At 41.0% G+C, this 27,808-nt stretch overlaps 2 protein-coding genes across 3 annotated transcripts in view; both read left to right on the top strand.

Annotated features, from left to right (window-relative positions):
• ADGRG2 (adhesion G protein-coupled receptor G2) overlaps nucleotides 1-9,480 on the top strand; it is a gene marked incomplete at its 3' end in the record, with an annotated part of 80,087 nt that extends 70,607 nt beyond the window's left edge. The window contains exons 23-26 of the mRNA XM_079764697.1: nucleotides 223-506; nucleotides 2,772-2,873; nucleotides 3,895-4,047; nucleotides 9,296-9,480. Of these exons, the coding sequence (XP_079620823.1) occupies nucleotides 223-506; nucleotides 2,772-2,873; nucleotides 3,895-4,047; nucleotides 9,296-9,480 (724 nt within the window). The remainder of the gene's footprint in view (nucleotides 1-222; nucleotides 507-2,771; nucleotides 2,874-3,894; nucleotides 4,048-9,295) is intronic.
• A 6,655-nt stretch (nucleotides 9,481-16,135) lies between these two features.
• The window catches only part of PHKA2 (phosphorylase kinase regulatory subunit alpha 2), a 64,278-nt gene continuing 52,605 nt past the window's right edge, over nucleotides 16,136-27,808 (top strand). For both annotated transcript variants that reach the window (XM_079764696.1, XM_079764695.1), the window contains exons 1-2: nucleotides 16,136-16,249; nucleotides 16,597-16,834. In XM_079764696.1, coding sequence (XP_079620822.1) covers nucleotides 16,757-16,834 — 78 coding nt within the window. In that variant the 5' untranslated portion in view covers nucleotides 16,136-16,249; nucleotides 16,597-16,756. The remainder of the gene's footprint in view (nucleotides 16,250-16,596; nucleotides 16,835-27,808) is intronic.

The raw sequence follows: 27,808 nt of genomic DNA, 5'->3' as shown, positions 1-27,808 counted from the left end.
ATTTTTAAATACTTTCAGCCACCAAGTGTCCTAAAATAAATTATTTTAGGTTTTTTCCCTAGAAGTATAAATGATTGTGGAGAACAGTGGTTTTATCATGTTCTTTTCTCTTTTTTACTTGTAGAAATGTTTCAGTAAACTGATATAAATTCATTGCAGCATTTTGAACCATATTTCAGCATGATAATATGTTTTTCCCTGTTTTTGCCCTCCAAATTACAGTTGCTGGATCAACAGCAATGCTGTATTCTATATTACAGTTGTGGGATATTTCTGTGTAATATTTCTGCTGAATGTCAGCATGTTCATTGTGGTCCTGATCCAACTCTGTCGAATTAAAAAGAAGAAGCAACTGGGAGCCCAGCGAAAAACCAGTATTCAAGACCTGCGGAGCGTTGCTGGCCTTACATTTTTACTGGGAATTACTTGGGGCTTTGCCTTCTTTGCCTGGGGACCAGTTAACATCACCTTCATGTATCTTTTTGCCATCTTTAACACTTTACAAGGTAAGCTCTACAGTACTAAATCTGCACTGAATGATCACAGTTGAACTTAAAAATATCACTACTAAAAGAGTATCAACATGGTTTATTTAGTTGCTTAAGATACGTTCTTGAAAGGGCACTTTGAGATCCTTGGAAGAGAGATGTGCATTCAATTCAACAAGTGGTACTTTTTCCCACCTTTTCCATCATCCCCTCAAAGAGAACATACTGAAGGCAACCTGCCAGGAACTCTTTCTGCGAGTCAATTATTCTTCCTTCACTTGGTTTCTTACTTTAAAAAAAAAAAGTTTTTTTTTATTGAAATAGAACATCCATAGAGAAAACTACACGTGCCATAAATGTTAAGGTCTCACCACTCTGACCTCCTTGGGCTGTGTTGGGGAAACAATGATAAATTTGGAGTCAATATACAGACCCAAGTGGCAGCAGCCTGACCCAGTGGCTAATCCTGAGACATCGCTCTGCTGGGACATGCAGCAGGAAAGGGTCAGGCTTTGTGTGTCACCTTTACTTCAGAGCTTCCCATTTGTTAATGAAGCCCAGCTGGAGTCATTTCGAACCCTCTTAGCTATATTCTTTGGAAAAGCAAAATACTAATTCTTTTAGACCAGTGTTACAAAAGACTCAGCTCTGATTAATTTTTAATGGAAGTACAGTACTTTGGCATTAAAAGCCAAGCAGCCTAATAGGTTTACATTACATAACAATAATCCATATCCCTTGGTTCCCTTTTATTCCAAAGCCTCTGCTGGGATGCCTTTTAATTGCATTTTCATCAGCTTGTTTTCATCTTTTCCTGCTACTTTTAGCTCCCATAACGTTCTCCTGTAGTTCTTAGGCAAGAGATCAATTTGCTTGTTTTCAAAGTAAACCCAACCTGAGAATGAATTCAAATGTCTAATATGCTTGTTGTTCACATACAATTATTAATTTTAACCTACAATGTACCAGTTCCTGAATTGGTATATCTAGATGCTGCACTACATAGTATTAAATAGAAAAGTTTTATTTGCCAACAATGGCATGCTATAAGTAAGAGACACTTTAAGAGAGAAAAAATAAAACAAACAAGAAGTGCTGGCGAGAATGTGGAGAAAAGGGAACCCTAGCACACTGATGGTGGGAATGCAGACTGCTGCATCTACTGTGGAAAACAGTATGGAGTTTCCTCAAAAAATTAAAAATGGAACTGCCGCCCTGGCCAGTGCTCTCAGTGGTTAGAGCATCAGCCTATGCAGGGAAGAGAAACTGAACCTGCCTTTCTCTTCATTTCCCCAGAATGTCTTTTCATTAGAATAGGAATGGATAGAAGAAATGCACTGTTTCATTTATAAAAGGGAACCTAATCTGCAGGGCTTTGGTGTTGATTAAAGGAGAAATAGGTATAGGCTCTGTTTGGGACTTGCCTAACCCCATTTTGATCTCTTTCATACATGCTACTTCTCCCCTAAGGCAACCAAGAGTAGCCAACCAGTCTTTAGAGTAGGCATCTGGAAAGGCACACCTCATGTTTTAAAATGAGGATTTTTAAAGTAGATAGATTGGGGTTTGGGGAGACGGAGAACTCCAAATTTTCCCCTTCATTCAGCAAACATGTATTGGGGAAAGCATTGAGGAGTCACAGTAATGGGGCTGTGTGGTGAGATCCCTGTGACTGCAAGACTAGGACAGAGGTAGGTAGGAGGTGGAGCCTGAGGGCCTGTTCAAGATTGGAGTGCTGTTTTCTTCTTAGCCAGGATGCCAGTGGAAAATTTCCTTGAGAAGGTTAGAGGAAGGCAGGGGGATAATGCTGCAGTGCCTCGGGCTTGAGAGGAAGAGGGGGAAGACCTGGCAAGGGCCTGAAAGGAAGAGCAAGGGATCTGAGACCTATGGTGGAGATGGCATTTGACAGAGCTTGGAAGTCAATTATAAAAATGGAGGAGCTGGGAGGTAGGAGCCTAGGTCTGAGCAGGCATCCTGGGTGGATAGCTTGTACTTCCAAAGACAGGGAAGGCCACAGACAGAACGTGAGGAGAGGCAGTGAGCTTAATATTAGAAATACAGAATCATCATTCCTTTTATAAATATATTTCATCATACATAGAAAGCATCCCAGGGTGCCTTTTGATAAGCAAACTTACCAAGACTTTGAATTTTTTTTTCCAATTTGTAAATTTCACTTTGCCTATAGCTGTCAAAGATTTTATCTTTTGTGCAAAGGAAGCTCATGACGTTAAGGTCATAATTTGGAATTCATTGTGTTATGGGTCTTTTTCTCCCCCGTAGGATTCTTCATCTTCATCTTTTACTGTGTAGCAAAAGAGAATGTCAGAAAGCAATGGAGGCGGTATCTTTGTTGTGGAAAGTTACGGCTGGCTGAAAATTCTGGTAACGATTTACTTTACTTTTTATCCTTCTAAATCTTGAGGAAAAAAATGTATAAGTTAAGATTCAAAGCAATATATGCCAAAGGGCTATTGGATATGGAAATCAATGAATGGAACATGCACAATAAAAAATATTGATTGTGCACATTAGGGGCAAAAAAACTAAAGAATTAAAAAAATAATTATTCATATATGGGAACTTAGTGAGCAATAGAATTAATGTCTGGCTTCTTGATTGAAACAACAGTGAAAATTTTAGAATTTATATCCTTTTGAGCTAATGTTTCCCATTTACTCAAAGTAATTTTTAATATTTACCTTCATAACTTTTTAAGTCTTGACTCAACCTTGTATATAAACTTTAACATACATTTGGTTGTTTGGTTATAGCATACATTTGGTTATTTTGAAGTTATAATATTTTCAGGTCCTGTTGGCTTGTAGAGCAAATAGGTCATTTTTAGGAAAATAAGAAAAATTAAGTACTGTCTGAAAACTAAATTCCTTTTGCATGATTACCACCCATGAATACAACCTTTGTCATACTGCAAAATCTGGTTGCACAAGATCTATATTTAGAAAATAACAGTAAATGTAGTTTAGTCATTTGCATGGATTTAAGAACCATGAGTCATCACAACATGGTCAATATGTTCTTACGACAGTCCTTGGCTCTGAAGTACTACCTAATTCAGTGGATATACACTGAGTGGCCAGATTATTATGATCTCTGAACGCATAATAATCTGGCCACTCAGTGTATATAGACATAATCAAATTAACTTGGCCTTTAGTTCCATGAGAATATATGTTACTTTTAACCAGGTAGTCATTTAAAGGACAAATATATATAGCCTTAAATGAAAATACATGTTATCACACCAACTTGTGAAATATATGACTTCTCTATAAGATCTGGAAGTGGGAGATAAGTTGCTAGAACAAGTTACACTGTGATCTGTCTCTTGCCTTTGAATTTCAACATTCCACCCTGTTTTTCCGTAATGCTTATTCTACTACAGACTGGAGTAAAACTGCTACTAATGGTTTAAAGAAGCAGACTGTAAACCAAGGAGTGTCCAGCTCTTCAAATTCCCTGCAGTCAAATAGTAACTCCACCCACTCCACCACTCTGCTAGTGAATAATGATTGCTCAGGACTTGTGAGCGGGAATGGTATGTATTTCTCAATATAGTATTTCTCAAGCTAGTGTTTATTTTATTAAAGTATTATTATCTTATACTGACATTTTTGCTAAGCAAAGTGAGCAATTACATATATGGCAAGTGGGTCAAAGTGTGGTTACCTTATAAAATAGAAAGATTATTAATCCAAATGTATTCACTTTAGAGCCAATACCTGGACAACTGTTTTTTTTTTAAGATTTAGTTTTTTTTATGATGGGAATTGATGACAACCTAAAAGTTTTAACATTGAAAATCCTGATTTAAGTATTACCCAAAGACTTCTGTGTTAAATCTGAGCAAGCAGTACCTAAGATAATTGATAAAATTATATCAATTTTACTTTATCTATAGTCATACACATCTTGGACCCTTTTAAACCTTCCTATTTTTCACTTATCATGTTTGTTCATTATTTTCCACAGTGTAGCTGCCTTGTGACAGTGCCCAAATCCCCACAAATATATCAAATACTGTAACCAGTATTGTATTGGTGACAACATATGTCACCAATATATGAACAGATTATTGCTGCTGCACCTGACTTACTCATTAATTCTGACACTTCTAGCTAAAACTTCCATTGCATTTTCTTTCTTTCACAAGACTGTGTTGTTTATTACTCATAAAAGCTTGTCTTCTTTGGCTTCATAATATATCTTCTGCATTTTTATAATAACTTAAATGATGCTTATATACTTTCTCCTTCCCTGGAGATTTTGCCTTTATTCATTGTTTTAGGATATTAGTTATTTTCATGATGAATTCAAATAAATTTGTGAGTAAGTTCATACATACACCTACCAAATAGTTTTCCAACCTCCCTGAAGATGCCTCTAAGTTGAGATTTCTCAACCTTGGCACAATTGACATTTGGAGCTAGGTAAGTCCTTGTTGCGGGGGACTTGACCTGTGCATTCTGGGATGTTTACCAACATTCCTGGCTCCACCCACCCAATACCAGTAGAACCCTCCCCATTCACCCCCAGTTGTGACAATTAAAAATGTCTTTAGACATTGGGAAATGTCCTCTGTGCAGGGTGGGCCAGTAAAATCCCACCCCACCCCATCATTGAGAACTATCCTATCTAATAAAAGAGTAATGTGCAAATTGACCATCACTCCAACACACAAGATGGCTGCCCCCATGTGGTCAAAGATGGCTGCCCCCATGTGGACACAAGATGGCCGCCACAAGATGGCCAGCAGGGGAGGGCAGTTGGGAGGGATCAGGCCTGCAAGGGAGGGCAGTTGTGGGCGACCAGGCCAGCAGGGGAGGGCAGTTGGGAGGGACCAGGCCTGCAAGGAAGGGCAGTTGGGGGCGATCAAGCCTGCAGGAGAGGTCAGTTAGGGGTGACCAGGCCAGCAGAGGAGGGAAGTTGGGACGACCAGGCCTGCAGGGAAGGGCAGTTGGAGGGGACCCAGGCCTGCAGGGGAGGGCAGTTAGGGGCAAACAGGCTGGCAGGGAAGCAGTTAGGCATCAATCAGGCTGGCAGGGGAGTGGTTAGGGGGTGATCAGGCTGGCAGGCAGAAGCGGTTAGGGGCAATCAGGAAGGCAGGCAGGTGAGCAGTTGGGAGCCAGCAGTCCTAGATTGTGACTGCCCAGTAGGATCAGGCCTAAATGGGCAGTTGGCCATCCCTCGAGGGGTCCCAGATTGGAGAGGGTACAGGCTGGGCTGAGGGACACCCCCCCTGTGCATGAATTTCATGCACCGGGCCTCTAGTCCTATCTAATAAAAGAGTAATATGCAAATTGACCGTCACTCCAACACGCAAAATGGCCTCCCCCATATGGTCAAATATGGCTGCCCCCATGTGGACACAAGATGGCCACCACAAGATGGCTGGCAGGGGAGGGCAGTTGGGAGAGACCAGGCCTGCAAGGGAGGGCAGTTGGGGATGACCAGGCCAGCAGGGGAGGGTGGTTAGGGGCGACCAGGCCGGCAGGGGAGGGCAGCTAGGTGTCGATAAGGCTGGCAGGGGAGTGGTTAGGGGGTGATAAGGCTGGCAGGTGGAAGTGGTTAGGGCAATCAGGCAGGCAGGCAGGCAGGCAAGCAGTTGGGAGCCAGCAGTCCTGGATTGTGAGATGGATGTTCGACTGCCCATTTAGGCCCTGTGGAATCAGGCCTAAATGGGCAGTCGGACATTCCTTGAGGGTTCCCAGATTGGAGAGGGTGCAGGCTGGGCTGAGGGATACACACACACCCTGTGCATGAATTTCATGCACTGGGCCTCTAGTCTATATATAAAACGATAAGAGACCGACTGTACATCCATCCGACCATTTGACCAACCAGCCAATATATATGACGTGCACTGGCAATCCTATATAATAAAAGCATAGTATGCAAATTGTCCCCTCAACTGGAGTTCTTCCGGGAGTTCAACCAGGGGGTGGGCCAGCTAGGGGAAGAGCACTGGCAGGCAGCCAGGGGAAGGGAGAGAGGCCCCATCTGGTGGCAGCAGGTGGCTGGGGGAAGGGAGAGAGTACCCAGCTGGCAGCTGCTGGGGACCCTACCAGTGCATGAATTTCATGCACTGGGCCTCTAGTTTAAAAATAAGTGTTGACTAGCGCATTCATGATACATATAAAGCTCTCACTGGTGCTGATCTAGCATTAAGTGTTTTCACTCTTAATGTGGTGTACAGGGAGATATTAGAATAAGTTTAATCAATTTATCAGTCATTGTTTTTATCAATGTTATTTTTATATCATGTTTTTGTTGTTTTTATATATGTCTTTGTTGTTTTATACCATGTTGTTGTTTATTAATCACTTTATATATTATTTTCATACACATTTTACTAATTTTCTTTAATCTCTGAAACTTTTATTATAGAGAAAGGGTGAATAGCAATATTAAAATATTTTGTATTTTAATTTTATAATACTATATTATATATACTATTTTGACATGTAAATTTTTGCTGTAATGTAATTACCGCACAAATCTTTCTTCTAATTAATTTCCTTTCAATGTGCGTGAACCCATGCACCCGGCCACTAGTTGCTATATCACATGAGAAACTGCTGCCACATGGCCTTAGCTCTTTACTATAGAGACTGGGGGAGAGCTCTGGCCTCTATGCCAAATGGCTATATCAGCAATGACTCAATGTAGGTAAACAGAGTAGAGGCCGTGACAGTGCTGATTCACAAGTTATTATGACAAAGCAAGTTCAAAGTAGACAAATCAGAGGTGCGAGGTGAATCAAGAATCACAACATATCAGTAAAGCCTACTGGCTTAGATAGAAGTGCTAGGGGCTCTTAAAAGCCAGAATTTTGCATATTCTAGAAGAGCTGAGATGAAGCCTCATTTGCCTAGCCCAGTGGTCGGCAAACCGCGGCTCGTGAGCCGCATGCGGCTCTTTGGCCCCTTGTGTGTGGCTCTTCCACAAAATACCATGTGCGGGCGCACACGTACAGTGAGATTGAAGGAGTACCCTAATTAAGTTAATAACAATGTACCTACCTATATAGTTTAAGTTTAAAAAATTTGGCTCTCAAAAAAAATTTCAATCGTTGTACTGTTGATATTTGGCTCTGTTGACCAGTAGTCGGCAAGCTGTGGCTCGGCAAACTGCGGCGGTTTGCCGCTCTGTTGACTAATGAGTTTGCCGACCACTGACCTCGACTCTCGATTCCAATAATTACAGGCTGTTGTTGTTCCTTATGATTAAGTCCCTATCCCAGTGGTCGGCAAACTCATTAGTCAACAGAGCGGCAAACCGCGGCTCACGAGCCGCATGTGGCTCGCGAGCCGCAGTTTGCCGACCACTGGTCTAGCCGATCAATATGTTGCCATCCTTCAGGGAAGCAGCACAGTTTGCACAGCTGTCTGACATGGCTGATTTGACACAGCTATTTTTGATGCCTGATGATGAGAGTGGGGTTGCACTTTAGGCCACCAAAATGGCCAAGTGTTTAATACCACATAAAATGCATGTCAGATGGAGATCCCCGACTCCTCAATCTGCACACCAGGATCTGGAATGGGCAAGGGATGGGATAGGCACTTTCAAAAATTCTGGTAATGTAATGCTTTATTATACCAGGTAAAATTGTTCCTGCACCAAAATGTCCTCAAATCAAAATGCTTAACTCAGGACAGCTGCCTCAGCTATGTCAGAGATGGAGCTGTGTTAACAATATTTATCACATAGTTTGTGTGAATATTACATATTTCAGTTATGGGCTGCCTTAAAGGTTTGTGTACCAACAGCCATCTCACTTGATACACGGGGCCACAAGCTCAGTTTGGAAGAAATATCACGGGTTGACTCCATCACTTCTGAGCCATTTAACCTTAAGCAAAGCACTTAAATGTTGAAACCTTAGTCTCATCATCACCTTGAGATAAGAGATAATAATTGCACTATCCAGTAGAGTAATAAATGACATAATACTGTTATCGTTATTATAGTTATGGCATGAACTAACAAATTGGCTTATTATTCAGCTTTCCACATTGTCTTCTAATAGTATAATGGTCAAAGGATGCTATAAAGTAGCCAGAGGGTCTCAGCTAGTGCATGTCCCCTCGCCCCTCCCCCCACACACACACACAATTCAGGGTCATCTTGGGGTCAGGGAGGCCCAGATCCAAACCACAGTTTCTGAATGCCCAGCTGCTCCCTGGCCTAGACTCTATTGTTGGAATTGGTGGTTTCCCCTTGGGAATCAGGCCTATCCTGGTCCAGTTAGAGGGGCTGGTTTACTAGTAGTTTACAAGAAATGATTTTTTTTTTCTTGCCATAACTGTTGTCGCTCTGGATTTCTCTGGTACAAAGTTTTATTTTATAGGAAGCTTAGGGAACCAAGAACCTTGTAAGAAGACATATGGGAATCTCTGTTAACCTTAACCTTTTGGGGTAGATCATAATATTATATTAGGTTATATTAAATATAGGCTAGCACCTGAAGTCAATATACTAGTATGTTCAACCAGAGTTAGGAAATGGGGCCTTTAAAATCAAATATATTGTTTTACTTCATATTTTGAGCATTTCATTTTTTAAAAACAGCCATAGAGGAAACATTATCCAAATTGCTTTGCTTATTTTGAGTGGCCTTAGGGAAGGAATGAAAGTAAATAAAATATTATATCATGAACATTTTTAAAACATTCTATGTGTGTGTATATATACTTAAGAATAAAGTGATGTTGAAGATTGTGTATTTTTAAAATGCTTTCTGTGGATACTTCATGACACCAATTTTGTTTTTCATTACATAGGGAGTGCTCCTACAGAGAAGAATGGTGTTTCTTTCAGTGTTCAGAATGGAGATGTGTGCCTTCACGATTTCACTGGAAAACAGCACATGTTTAATGAGAAAGAAGATTCCTGTAATGGTAAAAGTCGTATCGCTCTCAGAAGGACTTCAAAACGAGGAAGCTTGCACTTTATTGAGCAAATGTGATTCCTTTCTCTGAAATCAAAGCATGATGCTTGATAGTGTGAAAATGTCCATTTTTACCTTTTCCACAATGTGAGATGTACGAAAATCAATTAATTTTATACTCAGCAACTTCTGGAGGAGCATAAGCTAATTGAGGGCAGTGGTTACAATTGGAAGAGAAAGCCAAGACATTCTGAGACATTTGCAACTTGGTTTCTTATCCTTCATTTTAAAAGAAGATTGGTTTTAAACAACTTCCTAAAGATTCGTTTAAAGAAAATATAAGTAGTTCATTTCCAGCCACATTTTAAAGAGGTTAAGTTATGTTATCTTTGATAACATCATATAAAGCAACTGTTGGCTTCAGCCTGTTGGTGAGTTTAATTGTGCATGCCTTTGTTGTAAATAAGCTAAATTCTAGTGACCCACACATCAGCAATCTTACTTCTACATTTTTTGTATTTATTTTCTAGTGTGTAAATTTATTTCTTTGTAGAATCATGGTTGTGTTGTTGTGTCTAATGTGATAACTCAAAAAAAAATTTCTTGCTGGTTCACTGAGTTGTAAAACTCCTTTTGGAGATTACATGGGATGTGAAATACAGAAACTTTCATTCAAATAAAGAAATAATGATGCTAGCCAAACTGGAAAAAAATGTAAGCAGATGGTGCCAAAATTAGCTTATACAATGCCTTTGAGCAAGTTAAAATTTAAAAAAGGTACCCCACTAGACAGACACAGCCCCATGGGCTCATGGTTTGGCCGAGTGGGGGCCATATTTTAGCCCCACTCATCCACTAGGGTGCACCCTTGTACAGGGTGTAAATTGTATACACCAGGAAACATGGCATCCAATACCCATCTCCTGGCCTTATCCCTAATCATTAAATTATGGAATCTGCACCAAGATGTTTAGCTTAATACCATGGCCACAGAGAGGGATGGAAGTATAATCTAGACCATATGTCAGGAAAATCGTGAATGGGGAGGAGATAAATACACTGTCTCTTCTCAAATCCCCAGAGCCTTTCAGAAAAGGGGAATAGCATAAGGATTACTTTTTAAATGAGATGTATATAAAGTCATATTGCTGTTCTTTAAAAGCAATTGCATGGTACTTTGTTGATTGTTATGACTGGTACACTGTGGCCCAGCCAGAGCTATAGTTATTTTTTAATAAGAGCTCTAGTCTCAAAGAGTGTATAGTGACAAGGGGGAATAGCTATTGGGAATGGTGAACTATCCTGCAATGCTATTATTTTCATATGTATCAAACCCTTATTGCTCCTAGTTATAGAGGGTCTATCTTGCTTCCCACCTACAGCTGTGTGAGCAGTGCCTCAAGTGTGTTCTTATTAGGAGCATTTCAAAACTCTTTAGTTAATCAAAACCCTTCAGTTGAGTCTTTCACTAAGGTTCCCTCGCATATATTTCAAGTGAATGTTGTATCCCAGATTAACCACAGTAATAATGTAATGTACTTCTATGAGTGCTGATTTGCCTTTGCAATATTTCTTCGCCAATTTATTTAATTGTCTTGTATTTATATGTTAAAATTGACCAAAATATTAAATTGACAAAATAAATTTGCAACCTGACTGGCATGACTTAGTGGTTGAGCGTCGACCTAAGAACCAGGAGGTCATGATTCAATTCCCGGTCAGGGCACATGCCCGGGGTTGCAGGCTGGATCATCAGTGTGGGGCATGCAGGAGGCAGTCGATCAATGACTCCCTCTCATCATTGACGTTTCTATATCTCTCTCTCCCTCTCCCTTCCTTTCTGAAATCAATAAAAATACATTTAAACCAGAAATTTGCAGTTAACTCTTTTAAGTTTGAAAGCTTTCACAAAGAGAAAACATTTCAGGTCCTTTCCCTGGAGGTGTGGCATGGAAGTAGAAGGACAGCACGGATTAAGATGACCATAACAGTAACATTTTTTGGCAAACAACAGGCATACTGTGACTTCGAAGTTAGAGCAAGGTTTATTCTGTCTCATGAGAATCACTTTCTGATTTCTCTCATTTTCCTCTTATTCTTTCAAGCTTATCTCTTTAACACAGTGGTTCTCAACCTTCCTAATGCCGCGACCCTTTAATACAGTTCCTCATGTTGTGGTGACCCCCAACCATAAAATTACTTTCGTTGCTACTTCATAACTGTAATTTCGCGACCCACAGGTTGAGAACTGCTAGCAGGGTCACCTAAGACCATCGGAAAACACAGATATTTACATTACGATTCATAACAGTAGCAAAATGACAGTTATGAAGCAGCAACAAAAATAATTTTATGGTTGGGGGTCACCACAATATGAGGAACTGTATTAAAGGGTCGCGGCATTAGCATGTTGCCATTGGTCCACATGAACCCCAGATATGGATCCCCTCCAAGTGCCTGCTCCTTTAGCATTGAACTGTAGGATTTCAAGAAGCACAGGATTGGGGGTTTCTGGGGACCTGATTAGTATATGAGAGCCACAAATGGGGAAAGCTGGCCTCAACCACAAGAGGTCTCTGAGCAATCTCTCCTTCCACAATACTCAGCAGCTTCAAAGAGTATTGTTGAGTATTAAGGGAGATGGTGAGACACTCTAGATTTGGGGGGTAAGGTCTCCGAAACCAAATCTGAAGCAGATTATGTAACCAAAGTGTACACAGCAGGATGCACAATGTCTGGTGTCCTTTAGATCCCACCCCCCTTATTTTTCCTATTGTGTTTGTGTCCTTAAGTCAAATTGTCTTGTCTGTTTGTTTGTTTTACTTCAGACTGATAAGAGGCGGGACAGAGAATGTTCCTGAGAAGCATCCTCCTTTGGGTTTAAAATTGGCCCCACAATCTGAGACTCTACTGAAGGAGATAGAGGTGGTGCCAATACGAGGAGGTGAGGAGTGTCACAGGAGTGACCAGTATTTGAAATATTTCCTCAGAACATTCAAGAAGTTTTTCCCCCAAACACACTGCAATCATTAATTCCTAAAGCAATTCTATTAACTTCAATGAGCAGCTCTCGGCAACAAGGGTGAAATGGCTTCATTTGGGATACTTGGTTGTGTCTCACGAGGTTACCTAGGAGACAGGTTATTTTGTTGAAGGCCATTTTGAAAAGAGCTAATTTTCTAAAAGGGCGCTTTATCAAGTGGAGTTGTATGTTGTCATTTTGTCTCCATAACAGCATTTTAAAGACTATTCAGTTTATCTCTGCCTCAGCTCCTTGCTGCTATGGTTGGAGTCTGAATGACAGGAAAAAGGAAAGTCTGGTCATATGAACATAACTTTGAACAGGAAGAATTCTTATCAGTCTTTTCTTTTTTTCTTTTTTCCTCAGTCCTAGGTACAGTATCAAAAAGTTAAGGCAGACAAAAATTGAATACATTGCTTGAGAATATGTCCTTTTAAATACATATATTCTTCATCGTGAAGAAATCTTATGCTTCCTGATGTTTCCTCTCTTTACCTCTCAATCTCAACCTAGCTATAGGAAGCTGGAGCAGTGATGAAAAACAAAATTATTTCCAGTCAATTAAAGTTAAAGTGCCATAGAAATAACTAAATTTGGCTAATTGGCTATTTTCAGCAAACTGGTCCAGAATGGACCCTCTCCGCTGTGTCAAAGATGGAGCGGAATGCCTTTCTTTAAAGTCAAAGATCTGAACCCGCTAAGAGAAATATTTATTGGTTTCTGTTTTGGATGCTGACATGTGGTTCTCTGGGAACTTCCTTGGCTGAAGTCCCTGTAGCAAGACAGTGGGCAGACACTCTGACTGGAATCAGAGAAATCAGACATGCTGTTACTCCAGGATCCAGTTCTGGGTTTTCACCTTTATGAAGATCATGAACCAGCTTCAGAAACAACAATGGTATGCCCCATCACATTCCATATGTGATTCTTGACAAAAATTTGAGAAATGATCAAGAAACAGGTTTCTACTGGATCCCAACCAGAAAAGGGCTTCATGGATATGGGGACCAAGATGTAGAGGTTTTGTATCTCAGGGACAAAAGGATACTAAAACGTCTCATTTTTTATATAGCACAGCTTCCAGTCCAAAATGAATCTAGTCACTAAAATTCACTGGAAAATTTAAAAGCTAATAAGTAGTTGTCTTCCTTCTTGGTTTTATTCCTGAATTTCAAGCTTATTGAAAAATATAGCTCATATGATAATATACATTGACGCACAGACCAAAGCCTAAGACTGTAGGCTGGGTATATGCCAAAAAGGGTGTATATGTGTAAAGAATGAGATCAGGAAACTGAGAATGTTTTTATATTGGATGGAAATGCCAGGTAATGAGCAAAAGTCACCAGTTATTTATTATGGCTGCAAAATGGACTCTTGAAGAAGCACTCATTGTGAGCAAAGCAGTAATGAAAAGAAGCAATGATCCCAGCTCTTAGATGCAGAAGAATATATGAGAGTTCTAGTAAGAATACATATTCAGATTCCAAAAGAGATTTAATTGGCGATAACTTAATGTCTAGTTTTATTTACCCCTAGACCATAGTAAATTCTGCATGGAGGCACATCACATGAATCGCTGCATAATTTAAGAAAGTTATCCAATGGACCTGGAGAGCATTATGCTAAGCGAAATAAGTCAGTCAGAGAAAAGTAAATATCACATGATCTCACTCATTTGTGGAATATAATGAGCAACATAAACTGATGAACAAAACAGATCCAGAGACAGAGAAACATCCATCAGACCGTCAAACCTCAGAGGGAAGGCAGGGGAGGGTGGGGGGGATGGGGAGAGATCAACCAAAGGACTTGCAGGCATGCATATAAGCCTAACCAATGGACACAGAAACTAGGGGGCGTGAGGGTACAAACTGGGGGGTGGGGGGCATGGGGGGGATAAGAACACATATGTAATACCTTAATCAATAAAGAATAAAAAATAAAATAAAAAGTACAAAAAAGATTTCTATATACACATTTTTTTTTAAAGTATGTAAAATGCTATGTTTATGTTGTCACTTGTGTTTGGGGATGATTTCTGTGATAAGCTTTGACGGTAGAAATACAATATATGGAATCTGTAGTCTGAATTAGAAATGCTGCATTGGCAAAATCATGGCTCATCCAGCAAAATTGGAGAGAAGTGTGTATTAAAGAGAAAGAAGCCATATAGTTTTGAGAGAGGAGAGACTAGGGTGGAGTTTAGAAGTTTGGGCAAAGATTATATGGGGGAGGTTTGAGCTATCCGTAAAAGGTTTATGAGCTCAAGAACTTCTAGGTCACAAACTTCCCTTGGTGGATCTCCCACTGGCCTGGGGACAATCTGGATAAATATAGTAGAAGATCAAGAATTCAAAAAAAAAAAAAAAGAAAAGAAAGAAAGAAAAAGAAAGAAAGTTATCCAGACAGTTAAGTAAGAAAAGAAAAAAAAAAACAACTATGTGAGAGATGAAGGGTTTGGTACTTTAGTTGAGTGACACAGATTTAGGTTACAGAATTTTTTAAATGAACATGATCAGGGATTATACATAGGGGGACCCAGCTGAGCAGGACTGATTTTAATTAATTAATTCATTCATTCATTCAATTAATGTTCAACACTATAGCAGACATGGTAGGAAATACCAAAGACGGTTTCCATATATAACTTGCAATCCAGTTAGAAAAGCATGCTGTACATGATGATGAAAACACCTATGATTTATGAAGTACTTTTCTAGGAACCAGGCATGGTGCTAAGTGCTTTATAGTCATCCTCTTAAGCTTCATAACCACCCTATTATTACCCCCATTTTACAGATGAAAACAGTGAATTTGAAACAGCTAAAACAGCATGCCTCAGCTCACACCACTTGTACATGGCAGATCTGGAATTTAAAGTCATTTTAAATTCACTCCAAGACCTAAACTCTTAGTAAAGAAATTGTCGTAGGAATCCAGAGAATAGGGAGGGCTAACTGGAGGGAGGAACTGTGCGGACGTTTAAAGGAAAGATAGGCTTCAGATAGGCAAGGAGGTTGGGTGAAGCAAGCATACAGTAAATGTGGAGACTAGCCATGGGCTCGTGGAAACAATGATTACATTAGAGAAGCTGTCCAGTGGAATTCATGTGGGGCCAGATTTTGGTGGAAAATGAATACTGGGCCAATAATTACGAAGTGTAGGTAATTATGGGCCACAATAAACTAATCTAAGTTTCAAATTGTAGGCCTATGGAGATTAACTGCAGGCCTGGCCAGGTGAGCAGCGTCCAGATGACTAGGAGTAGGACTGGGGGCGCTAGGGACCCTGTCTCAGCCACCCCTTTTCTCTTCCCTACTGGACCCCACTATTCGACTTCCGCTCGGCCCTGGGAGACTCAGCCAAGGGCAGGGCAAGGAACCTGGCCCGCAGAGGGGCGCCCGGGAGGCCGCAGTGAGCGGGTTTATTTTTCCCGCCTCTGGTGAGATTGGCAGCTCATCCTGGGAGCCTCCTTCAGGCTGCCGCTTGCCCAGCCCGGAGTCCCTCCTTTACACCCCACGTCCTTGGAGGGTTCCGCTCCGCTGGTGGGGACAGACCTGGGGGCGGGATTAGAGGGCGGGACCAGGTGCCAGACTGTAAACTCACCTCGGAAAGGCGGGACCAGTCGCGCCGCAGGGATTTGGGGGCGTCTAGGGCCCCTAGCGGAGCCCACGCCTACCTGGCTCCGCGAGTTCCGCTCCGCGTCGGGGGCGGGAGCGGGGGCGGGGCCATGGGCGGGGCCCAGGCAGGGTCGGGGCAATCTAGGTGGCTGCAGCGAGCGGCTCGACTTCTCCAGCCCCCGCAGCTATAGGCAGCTTGCGGGTAGGTAAGGGGCTCCGGGAGGGAGCCGGGTTCCCCGCTGCTCCCGCGGATCTCCCTATTCTCCTTCCCCTCAGGCCGCGGCCCGGGCAGTTCTGTTCGGTGGTGGGGGCAGGGCCGCGGCTGTCGAGTAGGATCGGGCTCGGGGTCCTCCCCCGGGCCTCCTCCCGACCGCCTTTAGACGAAAAAGGCTCGGCGGGGGGTGTCATAGCCCCACGGCCGGAATCCAGTTCCCCGATTCTCCCGCGGGGCCGCCAGAGCGCCAGCCGCCGTCCCCGCCCCCGCGCCTTCCAGCTTCATGAAACTCTGGTTGTTTTCCAATCATACTTAGATCCTATCTTTTTTGTTAGCTCCGACCTACGACTGCCGGGCTCCCTCCCAAGAACTGACTGAGACTGTGAGTGTTTGGGAACCAGGCCCGTTTGACAGCCGCAGCCCGGGCGTCCCACCTCCACGCTGCAGGTCGGGTGCAGCGCCCCCCCCCCCCCCGCCCCCGGGAGCATCGCCGAAATGAGAAGCAGGAGCAATTCCGGGGTCCGCTTGGACGGTTACGCTAGGCTGGTTCAGCAAACCATCCTGTGTTACCAGGTAAGAAGGGATCATCCCCAGTCCCCTCTTGGGTCGTGAGACTTTGCAGTTAAGAGCTTTCCTCTTTAAATTAAATCCTGCTGGCCTGTGATTAAAACCCCCCAATCCCACCCCATCTTCTATGAGTCAGGGGATCAAAAGGCTGTGTGGCTAATCTTCACAGAATTTTTTGCCCACTGTCTTTTTGCATTGACTCTGAGAGAGGAGGTGTGTGGGGGTTGGACAGAGCCCACTGAATGAGAGTGATGAACTCTGAACTTCGAGGACAGTAGACAGGAATGAAGAAGCTCCTGAGGTTTGCATCTCACCTGGAGTGTGGGGCGACTGTCTGCTGTCCCTCCGGTGGATCACCTTGTTAGCATCCCACCTGGCAGGGCCTTCGACTTATTCTGGTTGCTATTTCACAGATGAGAAAACTGCGGGCCAGAAAGGTTACTAGGGTCAGACCCAAATGCAGGTCTGCTCCCAAATTCTGGGGGACCTCTGAGCTGCTCATATGGGCTGAAGTATGAGTATGCCGGCTGTTTTGTGTTACCAGCCTAATGTTATATGTGGACCCATCATATAAGAAAACGGGACTATTTTTAATTCCTAGTGAAGACAGCAGCTATGTTGCTTGCCTTCCATCAACAGCAACTATTTATAGGACCCTCCTTGTCAGAGAAGGAAGTGGCATTCCAAGGTTAGATTCCTGGCCTGCGAGTTGAGAGCCACGGTCACTCCCAAGCCACTAGCCATTTCTCAGCCTTGTTTCCTCATTCTGGAAATATTGTGTACCTATTATATGCAAGGCACTCTGTCAGGTGGCTGGACTCACACAGAAGAATAAATTATTGTAGTGCAGTGAGATTTATGCATAGGGTATAGGGCCAGTATCCATTGTCTGAAACCCCTGGGGCCAGATGTGGTTTGCAAGTCAGAAATGTTTGGAGTTTTAGAAAAGTAATATGCATATGTCATATATCTATAATAATGAAAGCATAGTATGCTAATTAGACCAGACGTCCTTCCGGACGAAGCTGGGGCTGCAAGGGAAGCCCGGGTCCCGGGTGCCAGAGGGAAGCTGGTGCTGGTAGCGAGGGGAAGGAAGGCCTATTCTTGCATGAATTTCGTGCATCGGGCCTCTGGTTCTATAATAATTGCAACGGAGTCTGAGCAGCACCCCTTAATCAAACACATTATTATTTCCACATCAGAATATGAATATTCACACTGAGGAGAAAAGTAAAGACTGAAAATAGTTTCATGTCAGTTCAGGTCATTTTTGCCACCAAATGAGCTTGCCGCAAACTTAGGAAAACATTTGAAATTTTCAGAGCTTATTGGCTTTTGAAATTGCACACGAAGGACGGTGGCTCTTGTTTTGGAAGGTTAGCCCAGCTTGGGGAGCAGGGGAGGAGTCCTGGAAGAGATGATGTTCAAATTGAGAACTAAAGAAGGAGTAAGCAGGTGAACGGAGGTTATTTTTTGCCTTCCTCTTTCGAATATATTATATCTACAAAGTGTTTTTTTAAATATATTTTTATTGATTTCAGAGAGGGAGAGAGGGAAACGTCAATGATGAGAGAGAATCATTAATCGGCTGTCTCCTGCATGACCCCCACTGGGGATCGAGCCCACAACCCAGACATGTGCCCTGACCGGGAATTGAACCCTGACTGCCAGGTTCATAGGTTGACGCTCAACCACTGAGCCATGCCAACGAAAGTGTTCTAAAATACAAGTTGAAAGGCTGTTCCTTCCATTACTGTGATGGAAGGGGCTATAAGGCGAACTGATAAAGCTTGGTTCTTATGTCACACCTGGGTTTAAATCCCTACCCCTGCTTTCAATGAATGACATGTACTTGACCTCTCTGAGTCCATGTCCTCATCTGTAAAATGGAAATAATAACACCTGCCTCCATTGAAGTATTATGAAGAAAAAGTAGTGCCCAGTCTGTTGCCTGTTAAATAGTGAGTGCTATTGTGGTGTTAAGACTTTGATGTAGGCCATACACACCCAGGCCAAATGTCCTTGCCTTACCACCGTGGCCCACGCTGCTCCCTTTCCTAAAGGTCCGGATCCAGTTACTGATTCTTTCTGGTCTTCGAACATATGTCTTCCACTGATATAGTGAGATCCTTAAACATAGAGACCTCATTAGTTTTGTTCCCTTTTCATCAAGCAGTGATCCACACAAATGAAAGTTACTCTTAAGTCCTGCAGGCCACTGAGCCATCCTAATGACCTAGCTATTGATCCAGATTTGCAGTCCCCCAGAAGCAAAAGAACTATTCTTGTTAAAGCAAATCTGCAGTGTTGGACTTTCCTCTCTAACATTTTAATGATTACAAAGTGGACTGAGCCTTTAGTTATATTTATTTTGGGGGTGGTTGGTGAAAAGCCTTCATGTTTGTCCTCTTTTTCCCCTTCCCGGCTGCATTGTCAAGCTCTGCTGGCTAACCAGAATACTCCAAGTATGGTTCTGTTGGGAAATCCCATGAGCCTGAACATGTAGAATCCTATTCCTTTCCACCTTCCCCCAACCACACCCATCCTACCCCAACAACTAGTCTTCACAATTGTAGAACCACCACCCATTTAGGGCTTCATCTTTTCTGAGTGGTCTTAGGCATGCCACTTAACCACTCTGTAAAAATTAAGGAATCATTTTGTTATGTATACTTTTCCACAATAAAAAAATAAGTGAGCTAGAATAATGCTTTCTAAAGTTTGTGCTATATTTCCCCATCTATAGTAGATATGTGCAGATGTTTATGAGGCATTTTTTCAATGTCAGCTTTGGACTCTTTCTGATTTTCTTTTTAAATCAAGATCAACTTACATTGATTTCACGTGTTAGAAATCATTCAGTGTTACTGTCAAACTCATAAACAGTCTTTAGAGGCAATAGTTTGTTCATATCAGCTAGCATGTCAACCAATTCCTTTTCCTATATCAGTGGAAGAGAATTTTTTTCCATTAGTAATTTGCCAAATATATTTGCTGCTTAATATTATTTGAATCTTCAATAAAAGAAGGAAAGAGCTATGTTTATAAAAAATATCCTTTGCAAGTTTGGTTTTATATATGGAGAGAGTATAAGTATGTATTCTAGGAAGTATCTTCAAATATTTGTTGACTTAAAAAAAAAAGAATTCCTAGATTTATTTTGGCTCAGATAAGAAATACTAACTTTGTGCATTTCTTCAAGATCAGCTCTGTTTGAAGGCTCATTTATAAAACTGTTCAGTACAAAGTGATGATAAGAGCATATGGATCAGATAGAAAAATAATGATCAAGGCAGTAGTCACTGTAATTGCAGATTATCCTATATAATAAAAGCCTAATATGCTAAGTGTCAGGTCATCCGTTCAACCAATCAAAGCGTAATATGCTAATGATATCCTAAGGCCACTCAACTGCTCGCTATGACTTGCACTGATCACTAGGGGGCAGACACTCCAACTGGTAGGTTAGCTTGCTGCTGGGGTCTGGTCAATTAGGACTGAGCAAGACAGGCCGGACATGCTCTGGAGCCCTCCTGTGGTCCTCCCTGGCTGGCCAACCTCCTGCGTCCCTCCCCAGCCCTGATCGTGCACTGGTGGGGTCCCTTGGCCTGGCCTGCACCCTCTCACAATCTGGGACCCCTCAGGGGATGTTGGAGAGCCCGTTTCGTCCCGTTCCCGCAGGCCAGGCCAAGGGACCCTACTGGTACACAAATTCTTGGATCGGGCCTCTAGTTTGTTATAAAAAGCAGATTATTAAGAGACCAGGACAGTAACTAAATAATGCTATTTAGCAGCAATGAAATTTAAAATGAGGATGGAAAAACTAAAACATGGAATAATGGAAAAAATAGTAATAATTTTTAAAAGATAAAATTAAATATTGGAAAGTAATAATATGGCAGAAGAATGGGAGGAGACAGGAGGTAAAGCATTCTAAGACCCTTATCACATTAAGAAGGAAGATAGAGGTATTACATATTTTAAGTCAGGAGTTCATGTTTAAGCATTAGCATTAAAGTAAAAATAAGTGGAATATATAACTCTTAAAGCAATGGAGGAACAAAGAAAATTTGACAACTCCACGAGAAGGAAGGAAAATAATGCTTGGGGAGAACAGGAAGTAAAAAACCCCACACACATAGTAAACATAAAGAACAAAACAAGAAGATGGAAATAAGTCCAACTATATTAGTAATCACAATAAATGTAAATTTTAAAATTAGCCAGATAATAGAAATTATTTAAAAAATATTTTAAGATACATGTGGTTTGCCTGACCGGCGTGGATCAGTGATTGAGCATCAACCTATGAACCAGGAGGTCATGGTTCAATTCCAGGTCAGGGCACATGCCTGGGTTGCGGACTCTATCTCCAGTGTGGGGGCATGCAGGAGGCAGCTGATCAATGATTCTATCATTGATATTTCTATCTTTTTCTCCCTCTCCCTTCCTCTCTGAAATCAATAAAAATAAATAAAGATACATGTGGTTTATAAGAGACAAAACCTAAAGCAGAGGATATTGAAAGGTTGAAAGTAATTTAGTGGGACAAAATATACTAGGCAAATGCAAACCAAAAAGAAATTGTTGTAATTATACTAATACCAAGCAGTAGATTTTAAAATTTAAAAATTTTATTACTAAATGATAAAAGGATAATTCACCAAGAAAATAAAGCAATTTTAAACCCACAGAATACTAACAACATTGCTTCAAAATGTATAAAGCAAAACTTGACCTAATTGTAGAAGTTAAGCCCATAATCATAGTGGGAGTCTTTAAACTCCCCCTTTTCAGATACTAATAGATCAAGCAGAGAAATAGTTAGGACAGAAGATTTGAGCACCCTAAGAAACGAACTTGATCAAGTGTGCATACATAGAACACTGTGCTCCACCAATAGGAAATAGTAATTTTTCAATCTTGCAAAGTATATATTTTTTATTTTTAAATTATTTATTGTTTAAAGTATTACATGTAGTATTACATATGTCTCCTTTTTCCCCCATTGACCTCTCGCTGGCCACCCCCAGCCCCCAGCACATGCCCTCACCCCTCTAGTGTCTGTGTAGATTGGTTATGCTTATATGCATGCATACAAGTCCTTTGGTTGATCTCTTATCCCCCCCACCCTCCCCAGTATTTTTGATACTTTCTTTTTACCCCAACTTGTCATCAATTTTTTAAAAAAAGAAAGTATCAAAAACACTGAAAAATCAACTTTATGTACACCACATTTTTGTACCAAAATACAAGAAAATTGGAGAGCGATAATAAACAATTGCTAAAGCCCTCCCAAATATGTCTGGAATCTTACTAAGCCCACTTCTAAATATATCTAAGTAGGTCATGGATATACATATCATGGATCTAAGAAGAAATTAAAATGGAAATTATGAAATATCTAGAACTGAATAACCACAAAAGCATTCCAACCACAAATTTATGGAATATAACTAAAGTGGGATTTGAAGAGAAATTTAAAACCTTAAAATGTGTATATTAGAAAAGAAGAAAAATTTAAAAATTAATAAACTCAAGATCGAGAAAAGGCCAACAGGATGCATCCAAGAAAATAGAGGAAATTAAATAACAAGGTAGAAGTAATAATGTAATATAAAACTAATAATATTGACAAAATCAAAAGCTGTTTTTTAGAAAAGACTAATAAATGGGTAAACTGGCAGGGTGATGGGAGGAGAGGGGCACATCAACAATATAGGAGAAAATGGAAAAAATACTATGACTACTTTTGGGCAGTAAATTTGAAAATGTAAATAGACAGTTTTCAAGATAAATGTTACCAACATTAACTCAAGAAAAACATAAAATCCTAATTAGACCTATAACCATTAAAGAAATTGAATGAATCAAAGGAGCAAAGCAGTGTGACCAAATAACGAAGCTTCTCCAGTTGGAGCATGATAGCTCGACAAGGTGATTGCAGTGGAGACAGCTGAGAGTGGTGGAATTTGGGAGAAATTCCAAAGATAGAGACAACAGGATTTACTGGTGAATTGAGTGTAAGGTATTTGGGAAAAAGAGAAGTCAAGAATGACTCCAAGGTTTTGGGCTGGAGCGACTGGTAGAATGGAATTGCTATTTACTGAGATAGAGAAAGTTGTAGAGAAGCAAGTTTGGGGAGGAAGATAAGGGGTTTAGTGAAGCTTTGGTAAGTAGGCAGTTGAATATATGCGTCTAGAAGTCAAGGGAGAGATCTGAACTGGAGATAAAAACCTGGGAGTTATTGGTATATATGTGGTGTTTAAACTTATAATTTTCAAAACTCACAGTCTGGGCCTCTAACGTGCAAATGGCTTTATCACTCTTTTTTAATTTATTTTTTATTGTTTAAAGTATTACATGTAGTAGTACATATATCTCCTTTTTTCCCCCTTGACCTTCCCCCAGCCTCCCCTACCCCCTGTCGCATGCCCTCATCCCACCCCCCCGCCCAGTGTCTTGTGTCCATTGGTGTGCTTATATGCATGCATACAAGTCCTTTGGTTGATCTCTTTCCCCCCGTTCCCCAACACTCCCCTGCTTCCCACTGTAATTTGACAGTCTGTTCGGTGCTTTACTGCCTCTGTATCTATCTTTTTGTTTATCAGGTTATAATGTTCTTTATTTTCCATAAATGAGTGAGATCATGTGGTATTTTTCTTTCATTGCCTGGCTTATTTCACTTAACATAATCCTCTCCAGGTCCATCCATGCTGCTGCAAATGGTAAGAATTCCTTCTTTTTTTATAGCAGCGTAGTATTCCACTGTGTAGATGTACTGGCTTTATCACTCTTAAGAGATTTTTATTCTTTACTTCTCACTAATTGCTATAGTAAGGTGAGACATTAGTGAGATGTCAGTCCTTAACCTAGTGTTGTGGAATCTTACAGAACACATTCACATGTAAATGGGACCTTCTCTAAACACCCATCTTCTTCCTCTATTCCCGTGAGACTTGGCTTTTAGCCTCTTCATAGCCCTGATCCACCCTCTAGGTATGTTGCAGATAACAGATGTCCCTTTTGAAACATGGTACTTGTCAGTGACAAAGTACACCAGATGCACTCTGCCAGGCTGGCAGTTCAGTGAAACTCTCATTTTTCTTGTTCTGAAAACTCTATTTCCATTAACACAGCACTGGCTTTTGGAATCCATTCACATGCTGTTGGTAGGTTGCTGTTAAAACTTGTAGTCAGTGTTTTACAGTTGAAATTTCTTGCATCTAAGTATTAGGGTAAGATGTGGCTGGGTCACAGGGTAGCTGCTAGGGTGGGAGAGGGGGGCCTTATTTGGAAAAGGGAGAAGAGGTTCTGTTTAAAAATTTGTTAGAGCCCTGGGGGTGGGAGTGTATGTGCATAGGGAGCTGAGTCAGCTCAAAAGTGTGGGAGTAATGGCTAATAAAAACATGTGAGCCCAAGAAATAAATTATTGTTGAATTCTGTCTAGTTTGTTCCAACCTATTGTTCAAGTTCAAAAGTAGTCTGCTGTTCTCGTGTTGGCTCAGCACCCACTTTGTAGCCCATACATGCCCCTTCCTTTATATGCACATACCCTCTTAGGAGCAGTAGATATCACCATTTCAGCATCTCTGCCCTCTCCTTTTGTTAAAATCTGCCCCATCCCTTGCTTGTTCCGAGAATCATCTTTGTATTGCCTCCAGCCAAGAAGATTGTGTAAGTGATGTTTCTTTTGTATGATGAAGACTTTAGCTTTTTAAAAAAATTTCAAGGAGAGCCCTAGCTGGTTTCTCAGTGGTTAGTGTCGGCCCTCGGACTGAAGGGTCATTGGTTCATTTCCAGTTAAGGGCACGTACCTTGGTTGCAGGCTCGATCCCTGGCCCTGGTCAGGGCATGTGCAGGAGGCAACCAATCAATGTGTCTCATGTTTCTCTCTCTTCTCTCTCCCACTCCCTTCCACTCTCTCTAAAAAATATCAATGTGAAAAATATCTTTGGGTGAGGATTAACCAAAAAAAAATTTTTCAAGGAGATAATAATAATGTTGAATATTTCTTTTTAAACTACACATACCATCCTAGGGAGTCATGTGCCGTATCTTCTCTGGTCACCCTCTAGCATTGTACCTCTAGCTCCTGAGAAGTTCACTGCCCTACCTTCTGCCTTCTCAAACTTCACCTCTGTTCTGTGAGGTTATTATTCTCTATTTCACCTATCTCTTCTCTTCATCTAGTAATGTCATTTCCTGTGTTAGAAGCAGCTCCCTGTTTTATTCACTTTTCTACTTTTAAAGCAAAAATGAGGTTTTACCTCCTGTTTGAATCATTCCTAAGGTTCATGTTGTACAAACCTAATTTGCTTCTTCAGGGTTTCCTGAAGAAAGATTAAACCGAAGAATGTGTAGAAAAATGAAATAAGCATTCTTAAAGGGAAAGTTACTTGTATTAACTATACATAATACACATATAGATAGATGATATATGCACTTTTAATATCTTTGGAAAGATATTTCAGGCTATAAATCAGTAAAAATATAACCCTTAGTATATATTTGTCCATTTATTTATTTAGCACCTAATGAGATCAGAACCTTGGGTTAGAGTGGTAAACTAAAAAGGCAGATTTTGCCTTTAGGAAGCTTAAAACATGGAAACAATACTTAAGATTGTGCCAGAAAGATATCCCATTTTTAAATTATTTTTTTGAGAGAGAGAGAGAGAGAGAGAGAGAGAAGAGAAACATCAATTGGTTGCCTCCCACACATGCCCCGACCAGGGACCAAATCTGCAATCTGGGTATGTGCCCTGACTGGGAATTAACCTGCCACCATCTGGTTCACGGTATGACGTGCCAACCAAGTGAGACATATGGGCCAAGGCAAGAGATCCATATTTGTGGACAGAAATCTTAATATGGTTGAGATGGCATTACTCCCCAAACTGATCTACAGATTCAATGCATTCCTATCAAGAGCCCAGCTGCCTTTTTGCAAAAATTGACAGGCTCATCATAAAATTCCTATGGAAATGCAAGGGACCCAGAATGGTCAAAATAATCTTGAAAAAAAAGAATAAAGTTGGAGGACTCACACTTCATGACTCACTTCCCCTGCAGCAGGGGCACTGATCAGGTTTTGGCTCAGGTCTGTGCTGTCTCTTCTAACACTGCATTGGGCCACTACCATTGACTCTCTGTACTAGTAGCTCTCCTGATAACTGCCATTGACTGAGATCTGCCTCATCCTCTTCCTTTATGGCCCCACACCTGTCACCTCAGGAAATAGTTATCGAGTGGTAGAGTGGCTCTTATTATAGAATTTATCACTGATATTAATTTATTTTTTCAAGAAAAGTACACAGAGAGTTTAGTAAAACAGAAAGGAATGATTTATATAAGTAAGCAAAACCCAGGCCTAAAGAAGGGGAAAGGCAAAGAGCTGGGGGTAGAGAGGGTGCAGAGTTGCCAGGGTTTTTGTCTCAACCATATCAACGGAATAAAACTAGCAGTATCAACAGTAAAAATAAAAGAGGACACCCAGGCATTTCTTTTTCCTAATAAAAATAATGATGGTTACATTGAGCTAACTTGTAGATTCTTCCCCTAACCATGTATCTTCATCTGATTTCCTGAAGTAATTATATGAAAAAGAAATAATGTGAATGAAATTATTCAAATAGGTCAATAATATTAATATATTTGTAGTTATTGAGCACTGATTTGTACTGCTAGACAAAATGCTTAATACGACTTACTTTATTTAATCCTCACAAACAACCCCATGAGTTCCAGGCACTACTCTAATCCCCATTTGATAGATGGGGAGACAATGAAATAATTTGTTCAAGGTTACAGTTGGATTGTGGTAGAGCTTTGAACACAGACAGTCTGTTTCCAGAGCCTGTGTTCTTAAACACAGTACATTGAAGGTTATGTGTGGGTATAGATCAAATTAAATTTTTAAAAGAATGGAAAGTAGCATATAGCTAAAATGACATATCTGAAGCCATAGGCTTAACATGGACAAATATACCTACCTTCCTCTTGTCTGCAATTTGCCTGTTTGTGTTTAGCTTGTAAAATTGCATCAGATATGGAGGCCTTTTGTCCCCCCTCCATTAAGATAACTAATGTAAGCAGGAGACCTCAGGGCTCTAAAGAGATAGACCTGTTGGGTGGTTCACAAAAATCAGTGACTGTGAGTGATGATAGAGCACAATCCTCCTCTACTAGGGGAATAACTCAACAACAAAACCACTGGGTCATTCTTATAAGAAGGAACAGCAACCTGGCTGGTGTGGCTCATTGGTTAAGTGTCAACTGGCACATGCCCGGGTTGCAGGCTCGATCCCCAGTGTGGGGCATGCAAGAGGCAGCTGATCAATGATTCTCTCTCATCATTGATGCTCCTATCATTCTCTCCCCCTCCCTTCCTCTCTGAAACCAATAAAAATATAGTTTTTAAAAAGAATGGAAAACAGGCCGGAGGTCACAAAGTATACCCCAGTCTATGGTCATTTCAGTTTTTATGAAACACATCAAAATGTCACTTCCACATCTTCTTCCAACACAATATATTATTTTTATAGACTTAAAGAGAGAAGCAAGTCCTAGTCAGCTCAGTCTGTTCTAACAAAATACCACAGACTGGGTGGTTTAAACAGAAATTTATTCCTCACAGTTCTAGGAGCTGGGAAGTCCAATATCAGGTCGACAACATGGTCGAGTTCTGATGAGAGCCCTCTTCTGGGTTGCAGACAGCTGACTTCTTGTTATTTTCTCACATGGCAGAAGGAGAGCAAGGGAGTCCTCTGGCCTCTTCTTATGAGGGCACCAATCCCATTCATTGAGGGCTCTGCCTTCATGACCTAATCACCTCCCAAAGGCATAACCTCCAAAATACCATAACAGGAGGAATTAGATTTCAACATGCAAATTTTGGGGAGACATAAACATTCAGTTCATGACAGTAAGTATTCTTTTGGTTGAGTGCAGTAGTACCCCAATTTAGCATGGCTTGTTT

This window comes from Cnephaeus nilssonii (assembly GCF_951640355.1).
Source record: "Cnephaeus nilssonii genome assembly, chromosome: X".
NCBI lineage: Eukaryota > Metazoa > Chordata > Mammalia > Chiroptera > Vespertilionidae > Cnephaeus > Cnephaeus nilssonii.
The sequence above is the reverse complement of the archived record's forward strand: the minus strand, read 5'-3'. Positions and strand labels throughout refer to the sequence as shown.